Genomic DNA, 16,456 nt, shown 5'->3' with positions numbered 1-16,456 from the left:
AATGTTTAGGCGCTGCATTCTGACAAGCAACGGAACATCAGAACATGTAAACTTTCTGGGAACAGAATTGAATTCGGAACTAGAAAGTGCCAGTCATCAGGAAGCGCGGGGTACACTGAAAGGAACATAAACACAGTGATATGACGGACATACCCATAATAACTGGTAGAGAGAACACGGCGGTACTTCAATTCAATTCAATGCGCAGCTTGAAATAGATACCGGAAGGTGCTAAACTTTTTGAACCAATTTAAATCATGCCTATAAGTCCGCTATAAGGTCAATCAACTTCAATGGAGTGTGGGCATCGAAAGCAAACTGGTCATCAAATACTTCAAAGAACAGCTGTACTAAGACGGTTCCTGATTTTTACAGGCAGTAACATTAGGGTGGTTATTGCAACAACTAGTCCTAGTTTCCCATCCGTCGTTCCTCGTGCACCATCTCATCCAAACCGTGCATGAACGCTTTGGCAAGGGTTTCCCGGAAGTCGCTGTACCACTTGACAATGCGGCGTCTCCTGCCGATGACCTGCTCGAGGCTTAGCAGGTTCTCCTTTCTAATCAGCTCGGGCAGGTCTGACCAGGAATTGATGTAGATCACCGGCGCGTGCAGACTTTTCAACAAACGATACGGGCCAGCTATCTCCTCAGCCAGTGACATCATGGATAGACCTGCAGGCAATAGCTTGCTGTTGGCCACTGAGGACTGACAGGTTCCGGTTGGATCAGCCAACTCCAAGACAGGGACGGAGCCCATGGCCATTGCCTCGTAGATACGATAGCTCTCTGCGTTCTTGCCGGTGGGGCACAGCGTCAGGTCGCTGCTTCGCAGAGCATGCTGATACGTCTCCATGCTGTCCACCTTTTCGTGCGCTACCCACCTTCATTGGGAACACAGACACACACACACACACACACACACACACACACACGCACATACACATACACACAGCATACATCCAGCACGTAGTGTGCGTGTTGAAGTTGCTCATTGCCAGAAACGGGTGACATGGGTCTCCCCGGAAGAGGGGGTAGGTTGAATTTAAAAGCAATGTTGAAAACCTGATCCTGAAAAGTGTATACAAACCCGGCAACATTCCACTTCCAGGGTGTCACTGTCAGGGGCCACACTGAGTCCTGGGTGCCGAGTGTGCTGTGTTGGGGTCGGATTTCACCCAGTTAATTTTAAAAGTGTACATGAAAGTATGATCCGTTCGAGCACACATCATCCATCCTAACACCAACATTCGTGTAACCACAAACCAGATAACAGCTCCTCTCAGCAGTAGTGTAAACCAGCTCATGATCCATATGTCACACAAGCCATGCTGTTCCAGCTCCGACCACCGGGTGTTAAGCCGAGGCAATCGGGGTTCTAGCCAGGTCAAAATAGTAGGGGGTTGGGCATGGGAAACAGTTACCCTATATCCCATTTTTCCACTTTCCAATATTGTCTTGCCACGCCAAATGCAACGTATGGGGCGAATCCCTGACTTCACCCCAGACAAATGTGCCTTTATGAACCATCTATGCATGAAAAACACAAAAATCGGAAAATGAGTAGGGGCGGCAATTTTTCACAGGGGGTGCGCAAACAGAGTAGGGGGGCGCTGCGCCCCCCTACCCCCCTTTGGCTAGAACCCTGGCAATGATCCCAATGACTTCATGACTTTGCCAGCTGCACAATCTACTAAGTTAGTATCAACAACTATGGCAACAGTAGCAGCAGCAACAACAACAGCAAAATTCACGGTTCGCGTGAGACTCGGCTGGAGGCCAAGTTTTCCACATCCGCAGGAACGCCACCACCCTCTAAGATCAAGGCAGGAACGCCAGTCCCACCACCCTCTAAGATCAAGGCAAGAACGCCACCACCCTCTATGGGTCAAGGCAGGAATGCCACCACTCTCTATGATCAAGGCAGGAATGCCACCACCCTCTAAGATCAAGGCAGGAATGCCACCACCCTCTAAGATCAAGGCAGGAACGCCACCACCCTCTAAGATCAAGGCAAGAACGCCACCACCCTCTATGGGTCAAGGCAGGAATGCCACCACTCTCTATGATCAAGGCAGGAATGCCACCACCCTCTAAGATCAAGGCAGGAACGCCACCACCCTCTAAGATCAAGGCAGGAATGCCACCACCCTCTAAGATCAAGGCAGGAACGCCGCCACCCTCTAAGATCAAGGCAGGAACGCCACCACCCTCTAAGATCAAGGCAGGAACGCCACCACCCTCTAAGATCAAGGCAAGAACGCCACCACCCTCTATGGGTCAAGGCAGGAATGCCACCACTCTCTATGATCAAGGCAGGAATGCCACCACCCTCTAAGATCAAGGCAGGAACGCCACCACCCTCTAGGATCAAGGCAGGAACACCACCACCCTCTAGGATCAAGGCGCAGATGGAGCTCCTAAGCGGTGGGAGGCGAGCAGATCAGACCCACTACAAAGTGGTCAAAGACCGAAAATCCCATTCACTGCATCCATGTTCTCCTCGTGCCAGGCCACGAGTTCCCAATTAGCGGTGGGTTGCAGCACGGCTGGAAATAATTCTTCCGCTTCCAAGCAGGACTTCAACCTGGTACCCTCTGTTTCTCAATCATGGTCTTAAACCATCCCACTATGCCTGCTGCCTGCAACAACAACAACAACTGAAAACCAGACTCACTCTGTCCGAATTTTGACGAAGCAGTTTCGTTGGTCTACATTGATGTCCTCCAGTATCTTTGGCAGTGCAAGTCGTGTTGAGCCTTGATAGACAGTTCCCAGGAAGTTGCACCTGTACGGACGTGGGTGCACAAGTGATTCACTGGATATGCTGGACGAGGGGAAGTTTCTGTACCTGCAGGCAGGAAAGACACCAGTGCAGGAAACCTGTCAAGGAAATAGTGTCTGTGATAAGAACGCTACGGGCCCAGAGAATTACTGGAGCTGAGACCAAGGCATATTATGTCGGACAGTCGGAGTCCAGTCGAGTGGTGTCCTGGATAATAAGACCAATACGGCAGACAGGGACCGTGTAATGTAGTTCCCTTGGATACTGCCTACACAATACATTGGGCGCATTCTGGACAAAGGTTTGAGAATTTAGTTCAATTAACAACAAATGACCAGAATGAGCGGGTTCGGACTATGTGAACAAATACTTAAAGAGCTAGTATCCACAATGACTCTTCACACAAGCATAGTATAAGCCGCGATGATGTAGTCTAAGACACTAGTCTTATACCTGTAGCTGGTTACGGTGTTGAGAGAACATACGCCATACGCATAGATTCAGCAGCAGAAGCAACAACAACAACAGTGAATATGTTTGTACTGACGTTGCGACACCGAGTGGCCACTGGTAGAACCGCCGGCCATCCACCAGGTTGTAGTCGTATGTCATCCACACTGCACTGATCTTTTTATCAATGTCTGGCAAGCTGGAGAGGTGTGACAGCAACCATCTATCCTCGCACTCCTCACTGCCAATCAGCAGCAGGCCAACTTTCTTCAACTGTGACAAAGCCTGGATCTGTTCAAGGCCGCAATACACACACATTATACTAGTTACATCATCACAGTGCACATACAAAAAGAAAGAACGAAAGTCTAGCCATTCCAAACAAAATTATCACAGTATGATAATCCGTTTGAGTGGAAATCGGAAATGGAAGAACTAACTTCCCCCGCTCATTGTTCGCAACGACATCCACACAAGTAAGACTTATGAATTATGTAGTGTAGTTAGGATTCATGCAGTGATGTGTACATGTATGTGTGTAGCTGACTATGAGACTGAGGTGTGCTCAACACCGTGACAACAGTCACTGTACTAACAGTATTGACAGTATTTACATTAAAACAAACAGACTACATGTAGTACAAGTATAGTACCATGAAACCTTGTTAAGAAGAACGCTGATAAGACAAACTTTCGCTTTAGAAGAACCTGCATTCATAACTTTATTGGATAAAACACTGTGTATTCAATGCGTATAAAAATATGGATAGGAAGAACTCCCGTTATTATGAACAAATACCATCGGTTCCTTGGTGTTCGTCCTAAAGAGGTTTGACTGTACATGTGCTAGCAAAGTGCATGCACATACACGGGTACATGTACCTGTTGTAGCCATACGAAAAGAGTTGATCTGACTGCTTCTGAGCGTCCATTCAGTGCCAGTACCAAATACTCAGTGTCTGGCTTGATGTACTCCGGCGCGAGACCTTTGCCATGTGTAAATCTGCATCAACCAAGTTATGAGCATACCCAGGTGACTATTGTAACTCTCAAAAATGGCGTGTTCTAGAAGATGTTCTAGCAAGTGGCAACATAAAGTATAAAGCAGGATTCAAAGAAGCATTTTTGCGATGCGACACGAGATGCAACGGCCACGAAACCGGGAGATCCCCAAATCGCAGCCAACTTGCACCCCACGCAACTGCCGCAACTGGGCCATTGCAGAAGTTGAGCTTGGCTCAACTTTTGCAATGCGACAAGCGATTTGGTGTACGGTTTTGACCTTTTCTACAGCAAAGTTGTACAAAGGTTCAAGAGTTGCCTGTAAATTTGTACAAGTTGTACCAAACCGCGCGAATACCATGGTGATGTACCCACCTGCATTGAACTTTGCGTCAAATCAGCAAGGCGTTGTCGCATCGCTGACTTCTTCTATGAATGGTATTTCGCGAGTTCGCATCGCACTCCTCCATCGTAGATCGCGTCGCCCATCGCATCGCAAAAAGGCTTCTGTGAATCGCGCTTTATACACCCTGCATGTGTATGTGTGTGCGTGTGTGTGTGTAGACGCACTGTTGGTTTCTGAAAGTTGAATGATGAACAAAGGATTCGTGTTTATGTAAAGTACACACACCGCAAGGGGAGAGGAAGGTTCGTTGAAGTTTCATACTGTTCTTTCCTAGGGCAAAGTGTAATACCTTCAGAAAAATAACGACTTCCGGGTCAAGAGAGGTCAACTGATTGTGTGGACCTCTTGACGTGATCACTTTCAAGTCCTATACGGAGTGTTCATCTGACGATGCCTAAGGGGTCGTCGCGAATGTTTCATGTTTGTCCTTGAAACACATATCATAATTCATAGAGTTTGTGCATCATCCCACTCTCACAGGGCCTACCCAAATGAAGGACAGATAGTACCCTGGGCAACACTTCTCCAGCGTATACTCACCATTCGTGCTTTTTCATATTTATGAGGTTGTCCGATCTATAATTTTCGGCCAGACCCCCTCCCCCCCCCCCCCCCATGTACATGTATGTGTGTTTTAGAGACAACACTTTTATTTCGCTCATATCTCTTACCTTATGTTCCACGAACCAAACTCCTTTTCACCGACAGACAGTCGTCCACCAGCAGATGATGTCAGCGTCCCCTTGAGAATGTGCAGCCACAAGTAGACACCTGCACACAGGCAAGTCCAACGGCCCATGATTAGCACGGACAATTTCGAGTACATGTACGGAGCATTGGTGTACACCATGTTCACTGGAGGAACTGTTGAGTGGAATGCTGCGATGATATACGCACTCAGAGGCGAGCACACATTTTCGAGCTCGTAAGTGTTTGGGAATTTCTCAGACAATCCAGCTGGTATCATGCCAGACTGAAGGTAAGGTACACGTACATGTGTGTAAGAGTAACAGTAGTGCATGTACATGTAGGTGTAGGTGTAGGTGTAGGTGTAGGTGTAGGTGTAGGTGTAGGTGCAGGTGCAGGTGCAGGTGCAGGTGCAGGTGCAGGTGCAGGTGCAGGTGCAGGTGCAGGTGTAGGTGTAGGAAAGCCAACGGCCGGTTAGGTAGGGTTGCATCGACCAGGGAGAGGACCGGCAATACGTGCCTCATGATTCCTGGGGAAGCTGCCGAACATGCTCTGCATGCTCTGCAGACCTTTTCAAATTTTGGACCGGCGTTGACGACACAACAGCGAGAGTACAGTGATTTGCCAGTAATCCTTCTGATGAGATGGCCACGAAAACGTTCTAGGAACAAGATACTATACATGAAAACAAGTGTTGCTAATGGTGTTTGTACTGAGTGCGCAGCTTACTCTATTTATTGCGTTAATTATTATTTTAACTGGTTTGAGGGAAATTATTATTATTATTATTGATCTAAAAGCCTCTTTTACGGGCAACAAAACACAATTTGCCAAGATGAAGGATGTTAACACAAATGAAGAGAATAATTGTATGAAGAAGAAAAAATGTTGTTGTTGTTGTTGTTGTTGTTGTTGTTGTTGTTGTTGTTGCTGCATTGAGGTCAGCATCACTGTTGCTCCTGCTGTTGCAGTCGTTTGTTCCTGCTGTGCATGTCGCCAGACCATCATTGTTTCTTTTGTTCATGATACATTTAATATGATAACCGCAATCAATAAAATGAGCTGAACCGACATTAAATGTCGGTTCAGTGTACTTTATTCATTATTTTTTGTGTACTTTATTCATGCAATGTAAAAACGTGTCGTGTTTGGTGCGGTCAAGCTTGGCCGTTATTATAAATGCTCCAGGTGAAATGTACTGCTGTTATGTGTTATCACTTTGTCCTTCCTTCTTTCTTTCTCTAGTTTGTTCATTTTTCCATTTGCAAGTTTATTGTTAGCACACGCATTCGTTATTGCTCTCGCTTTGGTTGTTAAAATTCACACTTGGAAATTTCACTGCTGTTGTTCTTAGTGATATTTCTCTAACTTAGATTTTTAGTAGGGCTGAGTCGGGTAGCATTTTCTTCGGGTTTCGGGTTCGGATAGTTTTCCACGGGTAGCACGGGTACCCGAGTTCGGATAGTTTTCCACGGGTAGCACGGGTACCCGAGTTCGGATAGTTTTCCACGGGTAGCACGGGTACCCGATCGGGTAATGTTTCCATGGTAACACCACAATGCACCCCTTCCCTTACACACTGGGTAGACATGCGGAGTATTACATGAATTTGTAGACATGCACTGTACTTGATGTCTTCTGGGACTTCGGGTTTTCGGGTACTATTCTCTACCCGTCTACCCGAGGTCCTCACGGGTAGCACGGGTACCCGACTACCCGTGCACACCACTAATTTTTAGCACACGCATTCGTTATTGCCTCCTCCGCTGAGTCTGCTATGTAACTTAGATTTTCTATAATAATTCAATTTTGTTTCAGTGTCCTTAAGGCTTTAGTACAACGACGTGTTGTACGAAAACTTGTTTGAATCCATATTTTTTCTCTACACCATTTGAAACTCAGGTATTGAGCCAATAATAAAAGTAGAAAGGAAAAGGACATATGGAAACACTGTCGGTTAGCGCTACGGAGATGTGTTGAAGCTAGGTGTCAGGACGTTGAATGTCTCAGTACTCTGTCAGTTGTGTGCCTAGTTGTTGCACTTTCTGACTGTATATAGTATCTAGTTACAGTGGTGGAGAGTTACTCTTAACTCGTTTCCGTATGTCCTTTTCCTTTCTACACCATTTCTTCATATTTTCATCGTTTTATTGCACATCGTCTCCACTGTTTTTACATTGCATGAATAAAGTACACAAAATGTCGGTTCAGCTCATTTTATTGATTGCAGTTATCAAATTATTGTCTCCTCACCGTTTGTTTAAACTACATTTAATACCATTTATTACTTTGGGTTTGCTCTATTTATAACTATTGTTAGTCTCGAGCACTTTGACTACAGCAGCGAATTGGATGGCACGCTAACACAAAATTCTTAAAACAACGGAAACATTCCCTAGCCCCTAAACATAGTGCATTTGTGGTAGATTATGCAATTCTTCAATTCTTCAATTCTTTGCTTGATTTCTTTTCACTCAGTACTCAAACCCAGGTTTCTTAATCCTAGGCCAACAAACCTGCACTTGTGAGAGACCAGATTTCCACAGAGTGTTTTCTGGATTGTCCTTTCTCCCTCTTTCCCCGATGAAACTGAGGATCTTCTACAAAGCAGCCAAAAGAGGTCAAAAAATGCACAGATCATGAGCTATCAAGATCATGGTACAGTAAACACATGCTAGTGGTGTTTGGTTGATAATTTACACTTACACTTACTAGTCTTTACAGCCACGTGTGCACGTATGTGTGTGTGTGTGTGTGTGTGTGTGTGTGTGTGTGTGTGTGTGTGTGTGTGTGTGTGTGTGTGTGTGTGTGTGTGTGTGTGTGCAGAGCAAATTTCAACACCAGATCAATGCTAACATACAGCCGCTGTGTGACCGCTCATTCTGTGATGACTTGGACCCGGAGGAGGATTGGGCCACAATTCGCCAAGTGATGCTTGAAGCTGCCGAGAAATCGGTTGGTCATGACCGCAGAGCACAACAGGATTGGTTTGTTGCGGCCAGTCACACCATCCAACCGCTCATTGACCAGAAAAACTTCGCCCACAATCTATTTCTGAAGTCCCCTTCAGAGCAACACTGTTGTGCGTTTCGTGCTTCTCAGCGAGCAGTCAGAGATGCGGTTCAACTTGCCAAGGAGAACTGGATCTCCGATCTGGCGGCCCGCGCTGAAGATGCTGTCCATAATGGTCGAGCCCGTTGGGGTTGCATCCGTGCCCTGTCTTCAGTGTTTGCCGGTCGTAAAGCAATACCATCAACTTCTATCGTTGACGAGGAAGGGAATGCGCTAGTGTCACCCGCTGCTGTAACGGCACGTTGGGGACGACATTTCAGTGGTCTTTTTAACGTTGCGGGAACATTTAATGATGAGACGGTGGAAGCCGTGCCACAGCGTCAGGTCCGAAATGACCTAGACAAACCGCCGACCCTGGGTGAGCTAACTGCAGCCATAAAGCATATGAAGCTTGGAAAGGCGAGTGGGTCAACATGCATATTGCCTGAGATGGTTGCGTGTGGAGGCGAGAACCTTCACATATGCTTGCTAAATGTCATGGTTGCTGTGTGGCACAGTGGAGATGTGGTGAATGATTGGCGAGATGCTGAGATTGTCCCTGTTCCGAAAAAGGGCAATCTCAGACTTTGTGACAACTGGCGCGGCATCAGCTTGCTGGACATTGTTGGCAAACTATTTGCCCGTGTGATACAGGATAGAGTGCAGATGATTGCCGAGGATGTGCTACCAGACTCCCAATGTTGTTTCCGCAAAGGGAGAGGTTGCAATGACATGGTGTTTGTAGCCCGCCAGCTCATCGAGAAGTCCGTTGAGCACGATGATCAGTTGTGTGTTCTGTTCGTAGACCTTCGTAAGGCATACGATTCCATCCCCCGAACGTCCCTCTGGTCAATACTAAGCAAACTTGGTGTGCCCCCGAAAATGCTGAAGGTCATACAGTCCCTGCATGAGGGAATGTCGGCAGCCGTGCGAGTGTCTACAGCTGCTTTGGATTCCTTCCCAGTCAACAATGGTTTGAGGCACCCTTGCGCCTGTGTTGTTCAATCTGTATTTTGCCGTGGTGATGGATGCATGGCGTTCTACTTGCAAATGTGCCGGTATCCCAGTCTCGTACAAAATCGGCCGTAAGCTTGTTGGCGACCGGACTGCCAAGAGTCGTTTGTCTCAATGCACTATAACCGAGTCTCAGTTTGCGGATGACGCCGCGCTGTACACCCATTCAGTAACGGACATGGATGCTGCTGCCGCTTTGTTCGTGACCGTCGCTACCCAGTTCGGCCTCACTGTCAGTTTTGGTAAAACGAAGTGCATGGTCATCAGTGCTGATCCCCCTCCGACTGGATGCTTGACGTTGGCAGATGGCGACATCGAAATCGTGAACGAATTTACATACCTCGGTAGCTGTATTACTAATGATGGCCAGTTGTCAGTTGAGGTTTCTTCCCGTCTTGCCAAGGCCTCCCGGTCTTTTGGTGCCTTGCGTTCTGCTGTCTTCGGAAACCGCCACACCCCTGTGCGTACCAAGACTCATGTTTACTCTGCAGTCGTCCTCTCAACGTTACTTTATGGCTGTGAGTCATGGGCTGTCAAGGCAACCGACACCCGCCGTCTGTCAGTGTTCCACAACCGCTGTGCTCGGTTTATCCTGGACGTCAGCAACTCAGAACAATGGAATGAGCATCTCTCCAATGCAGTCATCCTGGGGCGGGCTGGTTTGCGATCAGTGGTGGAGATGCTGAGGACGCGCCGTCTTCGCTGGTTGGGGCATGTCAGACGCATGTCGGACGACAGAATACCGAAGTGCGTATTGTTTGGTGAGCTCCAGAAGACGCGCCCTTGCCACGGGCCACGCAAGCGTTGGCGTGACAACATAGTGATTGACCTAGAGGAACGCCACATCAATGACTGGTACAGCCTAGCCGAGGACCGTCGTGCGTGGAGACTGGCCTGCAACACCATCCAGCCGCCTAAACCTATGTCTCGGGATTTCAGGTGCCACTGCGGCCGAGATTTTCGCCGTCGCCAGGACCTCACTCGCCACTCGAAGTTCTGTGCCGCGTGACTGAAACACTGTCGGTCCTTTCAGGACCTGCCATCATCTTCCGATGGGCATTATTGTATTGTATTGTGTGCACGTGCGTGCGCATGCATGTGAACCAACGTGTGTGGTCGTAATGGGCCTGTGGGCTTGCCTGCAAGTGGCTTGAGATGGTAAGAGATCAATGGCTTGAGATGGCAAGACTAGAGAGATCAATGGCTTGAGACTCGTTGCAATGGTAGCACTGGGCAGCATATTTCGTTCCACAATGCACATTGATGCATGTGTGCTCCACTTTACATGCAGTAAGCTCTGCCAAAACCCCACGGGAGCATGGGAGATCGCTTGCTCGAGGTGAGGGCAACAAGGGCTGGCTGAGAGTTTCTCCTCTCAGGGCCGGAGGAACGGGTTTGGGAGTGGTCCGGCCGCAAGAGGAACCATCAAATTTTGGAAATTTGAGTGATTTTGGGTATCTTGTGAGCGTGAGATCCTAGTCAGAGAACACAAACAGAAGTCAACAAAAGTGCACACCGTATCGGTGATAAAACGATCAAGATGGGTAGCATCAATCCTCAAACACCGGCTTACAAGGTGTGGATAAATCGAAAAACCGATCATTTTTTTAAAAACCAACTACAGCTTTCTCGATCGATTGGTCGAGTCTCTCGTTCGCTTCCTTTTTGACTCGTGTATACATATTTGATAGGAGTGACTGGTGCTGCTTTGGCAAGTGAGGTGCTGCAGGTTTGGCGCATTGTGAGCAATTCTCGTTAAGCACCAAGCCCTGACCCATCTGGATTTTTACATCGGCTTTGCACGAATCAAGTGGACTATCCAGCCGAGGCCCGGAAAGCGTTAAGACCATCATGGCCGCACCAGCCGGACCGCTTCCAGCAGCCTTTGAGTTTCCTCTCACCACCGTGGTGCATAAACTGTCACCAGGGTGAAGGCCGCATGCCCGACAGCGGTTGTTGCTTGGAGCTCGGTTGCATACTCTGGTGGAGGGGACTCTGGCACTGCGGTACATGCAGCACTACAACTGTGGGCCCGGAACTCTTATCCCCGCCGCCGTGACAATGCCAATGGTCAGCGCCCTGTTCATGCTGCACTTGGATCTGGACGTAGCGTGGTTCGCTATAGGATTGGATTGGATTTCTTTTCTTGTTGCCTATTTAATTCGCACTTTCCTTTGGCCGCAAATGAGTGCAAGTCATGTACAAGCTTAGCTGTGCATTGCTTACCCTGTTCAAGGCTCTGTAGCACTGTCGGGAACAGTACGTTAGGCAGTAAGAAGAAGACAACCACCAAAGCAGCGAGACCCAGGCAAATTTTCATTTTGGAGCGCCTCGCCATACTGCCCGCCTCGTTGTACGCTGTCCGGACATCCGCTGAATACTCCGATGTCTCAAATAATTCCGAAAATACTGGTCATGATTGTCCTGTCACTAATGAGATAGACCAGAGATTGCCCACATTGCATACATGATACCTGGATACAGTCATATTAGTACCGTACGCTTGGAACTCTATACTAGGGTCGCTACTGAGTTGCTACAAGTAGTAGGATGCAGCATGTGAATAGTTACTCGTCTTCCTTCTTCACCCGGCCGGAAATTGACTCGTTCTCCAGTCTCCACTGCATTTACGCACCTACCATTTATTGCGCTAGCTCAGCTCAGGCTTCTTGATTGAATGGGTAGTCTGTTCCTGACGACTGACGTCCTGTATCTGTGTCTGATCAGGGCATGCATGAGCCGAGTGATGCTACAAGTACAAGTACACCATGGTACACGCACAGCCAGAGATATCTGATACTAGTATTAATAGTATCTGGCTTTCAAAGCTAAACTCAAGCCCCGGCTAGGCTACATGTAGCCGGAGACCATGCACGGTAGATCTACTAAGTACAGCCAGGTAGACCAATGCGGCAATGGTAGACGCGATCGCGCGATGATCCTAATGCCAGGCGACGTCAAGTGCACGTGACTTGGTTGAGATCTGAATTCGTTCGGTAAAATCCCGTGGTTGCTGGTTACGTCGCGTTTCGACAAGTACGATTTCCCGAGATCCCTTCCTAGCATGAAATCAACGTGTTGCGGCCGAGCGCTTCAATGCGGCTTGGACTAGTGTTGAAGCAAGCACGCCACCACTGCACCAGCCACTGGCGCTAGTACTCTTTTCCTTTCTTCCCCGTACTCTAAACATTTCGGTGGGCGCGAAGAGGAAAGTAACCACGTTACGTGAGTTTTCTGGTCTGAGACCGTGGGACTGTGTCGAGTTTGGTGGCATTCACTCTGAGTCGGTCACCCTGAGCCATGCAACTCGGCAGATAGCTAGCCAGAAGTAAAATTTGTGCGTTTATTTTCACTCGAACGACTAAAGACAAGACTACAAGCTAATGGTCATTAGCTACCTAGGTAGTGTTCCGGACGAACGTTTGGTCGAGGAGTACGAACAGTGAAGACTGTAGACTGAAGTAGCATCTTGACCAGACAGGTACAGGACCAGCTGGAATCGACTAATCGGAGTGCCTACGTACTAGTAGCATGCAGTAGTCCGGTGTACGAGCTCGTGCGTGCATCGTAGAATCTACCAGTTATCTTGCTGGTAAAGATGGCGGTGCTAGCACGCTACCGTCGTGTGACGCACGGCAAGGAGTATCGCGATGCGGACCACCTAAACCACGACGGCATCATGGCGATGAAGAGGCGAGACGAGCAGCTGTTTAAGCACTACACTCCCCTGATGCTGATGAACATATTCAGGGACACGTACGACGATTATACGGACGAGACTCGCTGGGAATATGCCGATTATCTGTTCAAGTCTTGCATGGTTGACCTGAACATCACATGCCCACGCTTGAACAATGGCCTCATTTGCAGTGGTTCCATACTGTGGCATTCTGCGCAGCGTCTGAATATGGAGCAGGTCAAGTATTGCGTGAAGAATGGTGCAGATCCCAGCTGGACATCTGATTCGGATGGCAGTACACCACTGCAACAGGTGGTTATCCACGCCTCTGAGTTTCTGAAGGTGGATACGAGGAAGGGCGCTGACTCGTTTCTGGTGAAGAGACGGGGCAACGCCTGGCAGCGCTACATGTCTATGGTAGACCTGCTGCTGGACCTGGGTGCCAACGTGAATGAGCAAGATGGTCGCGGTTGGACTGCCGTGATGCATGCATGCAGTGGACGAATACCATACAAGGATACGGATAGTCAGTATTGCAGACGCCATGACAGCTCCAAGCCGCGCTTTGTACCGGAACCCGTTCGGCGTGTGGATGTCATTAAGGACTTGTTTCGCCGAGGTGCGCGGGTTGACGTACTCAGCTGTAGCGGCGAGAGCGCTGTGTCGGTGGCTGTGCAGGCCGGTGACGTTGAGGTGCTGAGAGTCCTTTGTGCAGAGCAGCCAGATGCTGTGCGCAGGGTGGTGAACGTCGAATCTCTGGATGGCTTTTGTCCTATTCACCACGCTGCCACTGCCCGTAGTGTGTTCATGATGAATATACTGCTGGGCATGGGAGCTAATGGGCATGCGGTGGACAGAGCGGGCCGAGCACCAGCTAATATCGTCATGCAGAATCTTGATGTGAAGGACTGCCGCTTTATTCGCTCTGAAGAACAACGCCTTCTAACCGTCCTGCGTTACCATGGGTTTGGCTTCCAAGACCAGGTCGGCGTGTTTCGCCATGCAGTATTTACTGACTACATCACAATCTTGCCAGCTGTTATGGACGTCGACTTTGAGATTCAAGTCAACTCTGCTGCCCACCAACTCATCTTTCTGGAGAGTGCTGCATCACGCAAGAGCGATGTCTTTGATACTCTGCGAGTAGTTTCCAACTGGCCGCAAGATGTCATGTGTGATGCGTGGCTGCTGTACATCTCCACGTTGCCTCAAGCTCCAACGAATTCTCCGGCAGACCAAGCGACGAAAAAACAAATGAAGGCAATGTGGCAATGTGCTATGCAGTGCGGTCTTGCAACGCACTCTTTTCCATTCCGAACACCACCACACGGCAACGCCGAGGAAGTGAAGGAGAGGCTGACACTGTTTGGACAGGAGTGCACTGAGCTAACCGCCTGGGAAGATTTGGAGAACATCTACTGTCCGCCCATGGAAGGTCAAATGCCAGATTATCTTCAAGTGGGCAAAACCAGCTTCATCCGTTTTCGTCATCGACTTGCAATTCTGTACCGCATCTTTGGCTTTTACCACACCATCGTCCTTCAGGCGTATCGAGAGTACGTGACATGGGTAACCGACAGGCTGAACCGCACCAGCTCTGGCCGCAGTATGTACAACAGCTCCTACTTCAGCGAGATGGCGGAGACCGAGTATAGCCGCAAGGAGATTGAGGCACTGGACCATGAGTGCGTTCGCATTACGTGTGTGGAGATGGAAATTGGCCTCTCGGTGCAGTTTACCGTCAGCGATGAATACTACCTATTCCGTGGCCTGGATGCAATCTTCAGAGTGTTTGAACGCTGCAGAGACTACTGGGGGCGCTACGACTCTGTTCCGTTTCTCTCACTTATCAACTTCCCACTACTCATCCGATGGGCCTTTCACTTTTTGGAATGCTTTCAGGCTGATTACTTTGTTGATCAGCTTGTTCTGAGCAAGCTGAAGTCAATACTTCTCATGCTGGCCTCGTTTAGTCATGTCAACCAAGATCACGTTCACTGCGCTGGTGCACTTGTGTGCACTTGTCGCGCAGTTCAGCCCTAACCTGGCCAACCGTCGTCGGCTGCAAAGTGATGGCAGAGATGTGTATCCACTCGGCATAAGAGGATACTTACACAATGTTCACTCCGAGCTGCTCGCGGTGTGTCGTGAGATTGCAACAGCCACCAGGAAGAGTGGTCGCCGTGACTTGCCCTCAGTTTTCCACGAGCTCCTGCAGATCACGCGCGACGGCCGCAAGCCACCGGTGCCACTGGAGGATTTAATAGACCGCCTGCCTATAATCGAGGCTTTGGTCCAAGCTGGTTTTGACTTCCATACACGAGGTCCGGATGGTGAAACCTTGATAGCCCGTCTGTTCAAGATACATGCCTACCTACTGGAGGGAGAGCTTTTGCCAGACGAGGAAGATTCCTTTGAAATCTGGCAAAATATTTTTGAGATCATACAGTCGTCCGGTGTCGGGATTCACTGGGATGCGCCGTACTCATATCACGAATCTCTCCTGTCACGTGCTCACCGTCAGCTTGAAGGCTTCACCTGTGTCATGCAGCCCGGCTCTGTCCCGGCACCCACAGTTCCGCGCCTGCTCTGCATCGCCGCCAAAGCAATCTCAGCCCTTCCCATCACCGTCCGCAGCTGCCTCCCGGTGCCCATGCAGAAGATGGTGGACAGTCACCGGGTCCCGCACACTCCTGCGGGCCATCCGTCTCTGGGCCCGTGCTACAAGGTCAGGACTGGCGCCTATGACTCCGACAACAGAGACGTTGAACGGGAGTATCCACAAGTGGGGTGGCAGCATAGCCGCGCATATGGTTGGTGAGGATTCTGTGGCAGGATGCTTTCACATACATACACCTAGTCACGGTCAGTTCATGCGCTTGTTCCTGGTGCGCACTGGTGGTCGATGCCATCATCTCTCCCCGAGCCGGGGGGGGGGTCCAGTTAGCCATTTCTGAAACTGTGGTGCATTGTACCATTAATACCATGGTCAAACATGAGTGCTGCGCTGATGAGACGAAACGGCGCGCTGCCCGCAGATTGAGTGAATGCTCCGCATGTATTTGATAATCAACGGATGGACGCTCTGTCATAGCAGTTGACTAGTGGTTTACTTGTACGCAGGCAGTGTCTGCGATCAGTGCCTATTCTTCATATCTCTGACTCGGTGACCTTGGTGTTACCGCCTTCACTGAGCAAAGAGCTAAAGTCTCTTGGCATATCCTCGTTATTTTGCCGCCTCCCTTCGTCCTGTCAAACTCCCGTACCATTATGATCCACGATAGTCCCGCTGTGAATTTCCATCTCGCTCCACTGATGACGATATTTGATTTTTTATAACAGCTACTGCATTTTTTTCGCATTAGTTCTCAATATTCGAAAAA

The 16,456-nt window shown here is 49.0% G+C and overlaps 1 protein-coding gene across 1 annotated transcript; it reads right to left on the bottom strand.

The window, feature by feature from the left end:
- Nucleotides 1-47: 47 nt before the first annotated feature.
- Nucleotides 48-12,167, bottom strand: LOC135806016 (ribitol-5-phosphate xylosyltransferase 1-like). Its single transcript, XM_065320147.1, has 7 exons — nt 11,621-12,167; nt 7,846-7,929; nt 5,314-5,413; nt 4,117-4,237; nt 3,332-3,525; nt 2,677-2,850; nt 48-883 (listed from the first exon to the last, which is right to left on the bottom strand). The coding sequence occupies exons 1-7, from the start codon at nt 11,730-11,732 to the stop codon at nt 412-414; spliced, it is 1,257 nt and encodes a 418-aa protein (XP_065176219.1). The 5' UTR covers nt 11,733-12,167; the 3' UTR covers nt 48-411.
- Nucleotides 12,168-16,456: the final 4,289 nt, after the last annotated feature.

This window comes from Sycon ciliatum, chromosome 1, assembly GCF_964019385.1.
Source record: "Sycon ciliatum chromosome 1, ocSycCili1.1, whole genome shotgun sequence".
Lineage (NCBI taxonomy): Eukaryota > Metazoa > Porifera > Calcarea > Leucosolenida > Sycettidae > Sycon > Sycon ciliatum.
The sequence above is the reverse complement of the archived record's forward strand: the minus strand, read 5'-3'. Positions and strand labels throughout refer to the sequence as shown.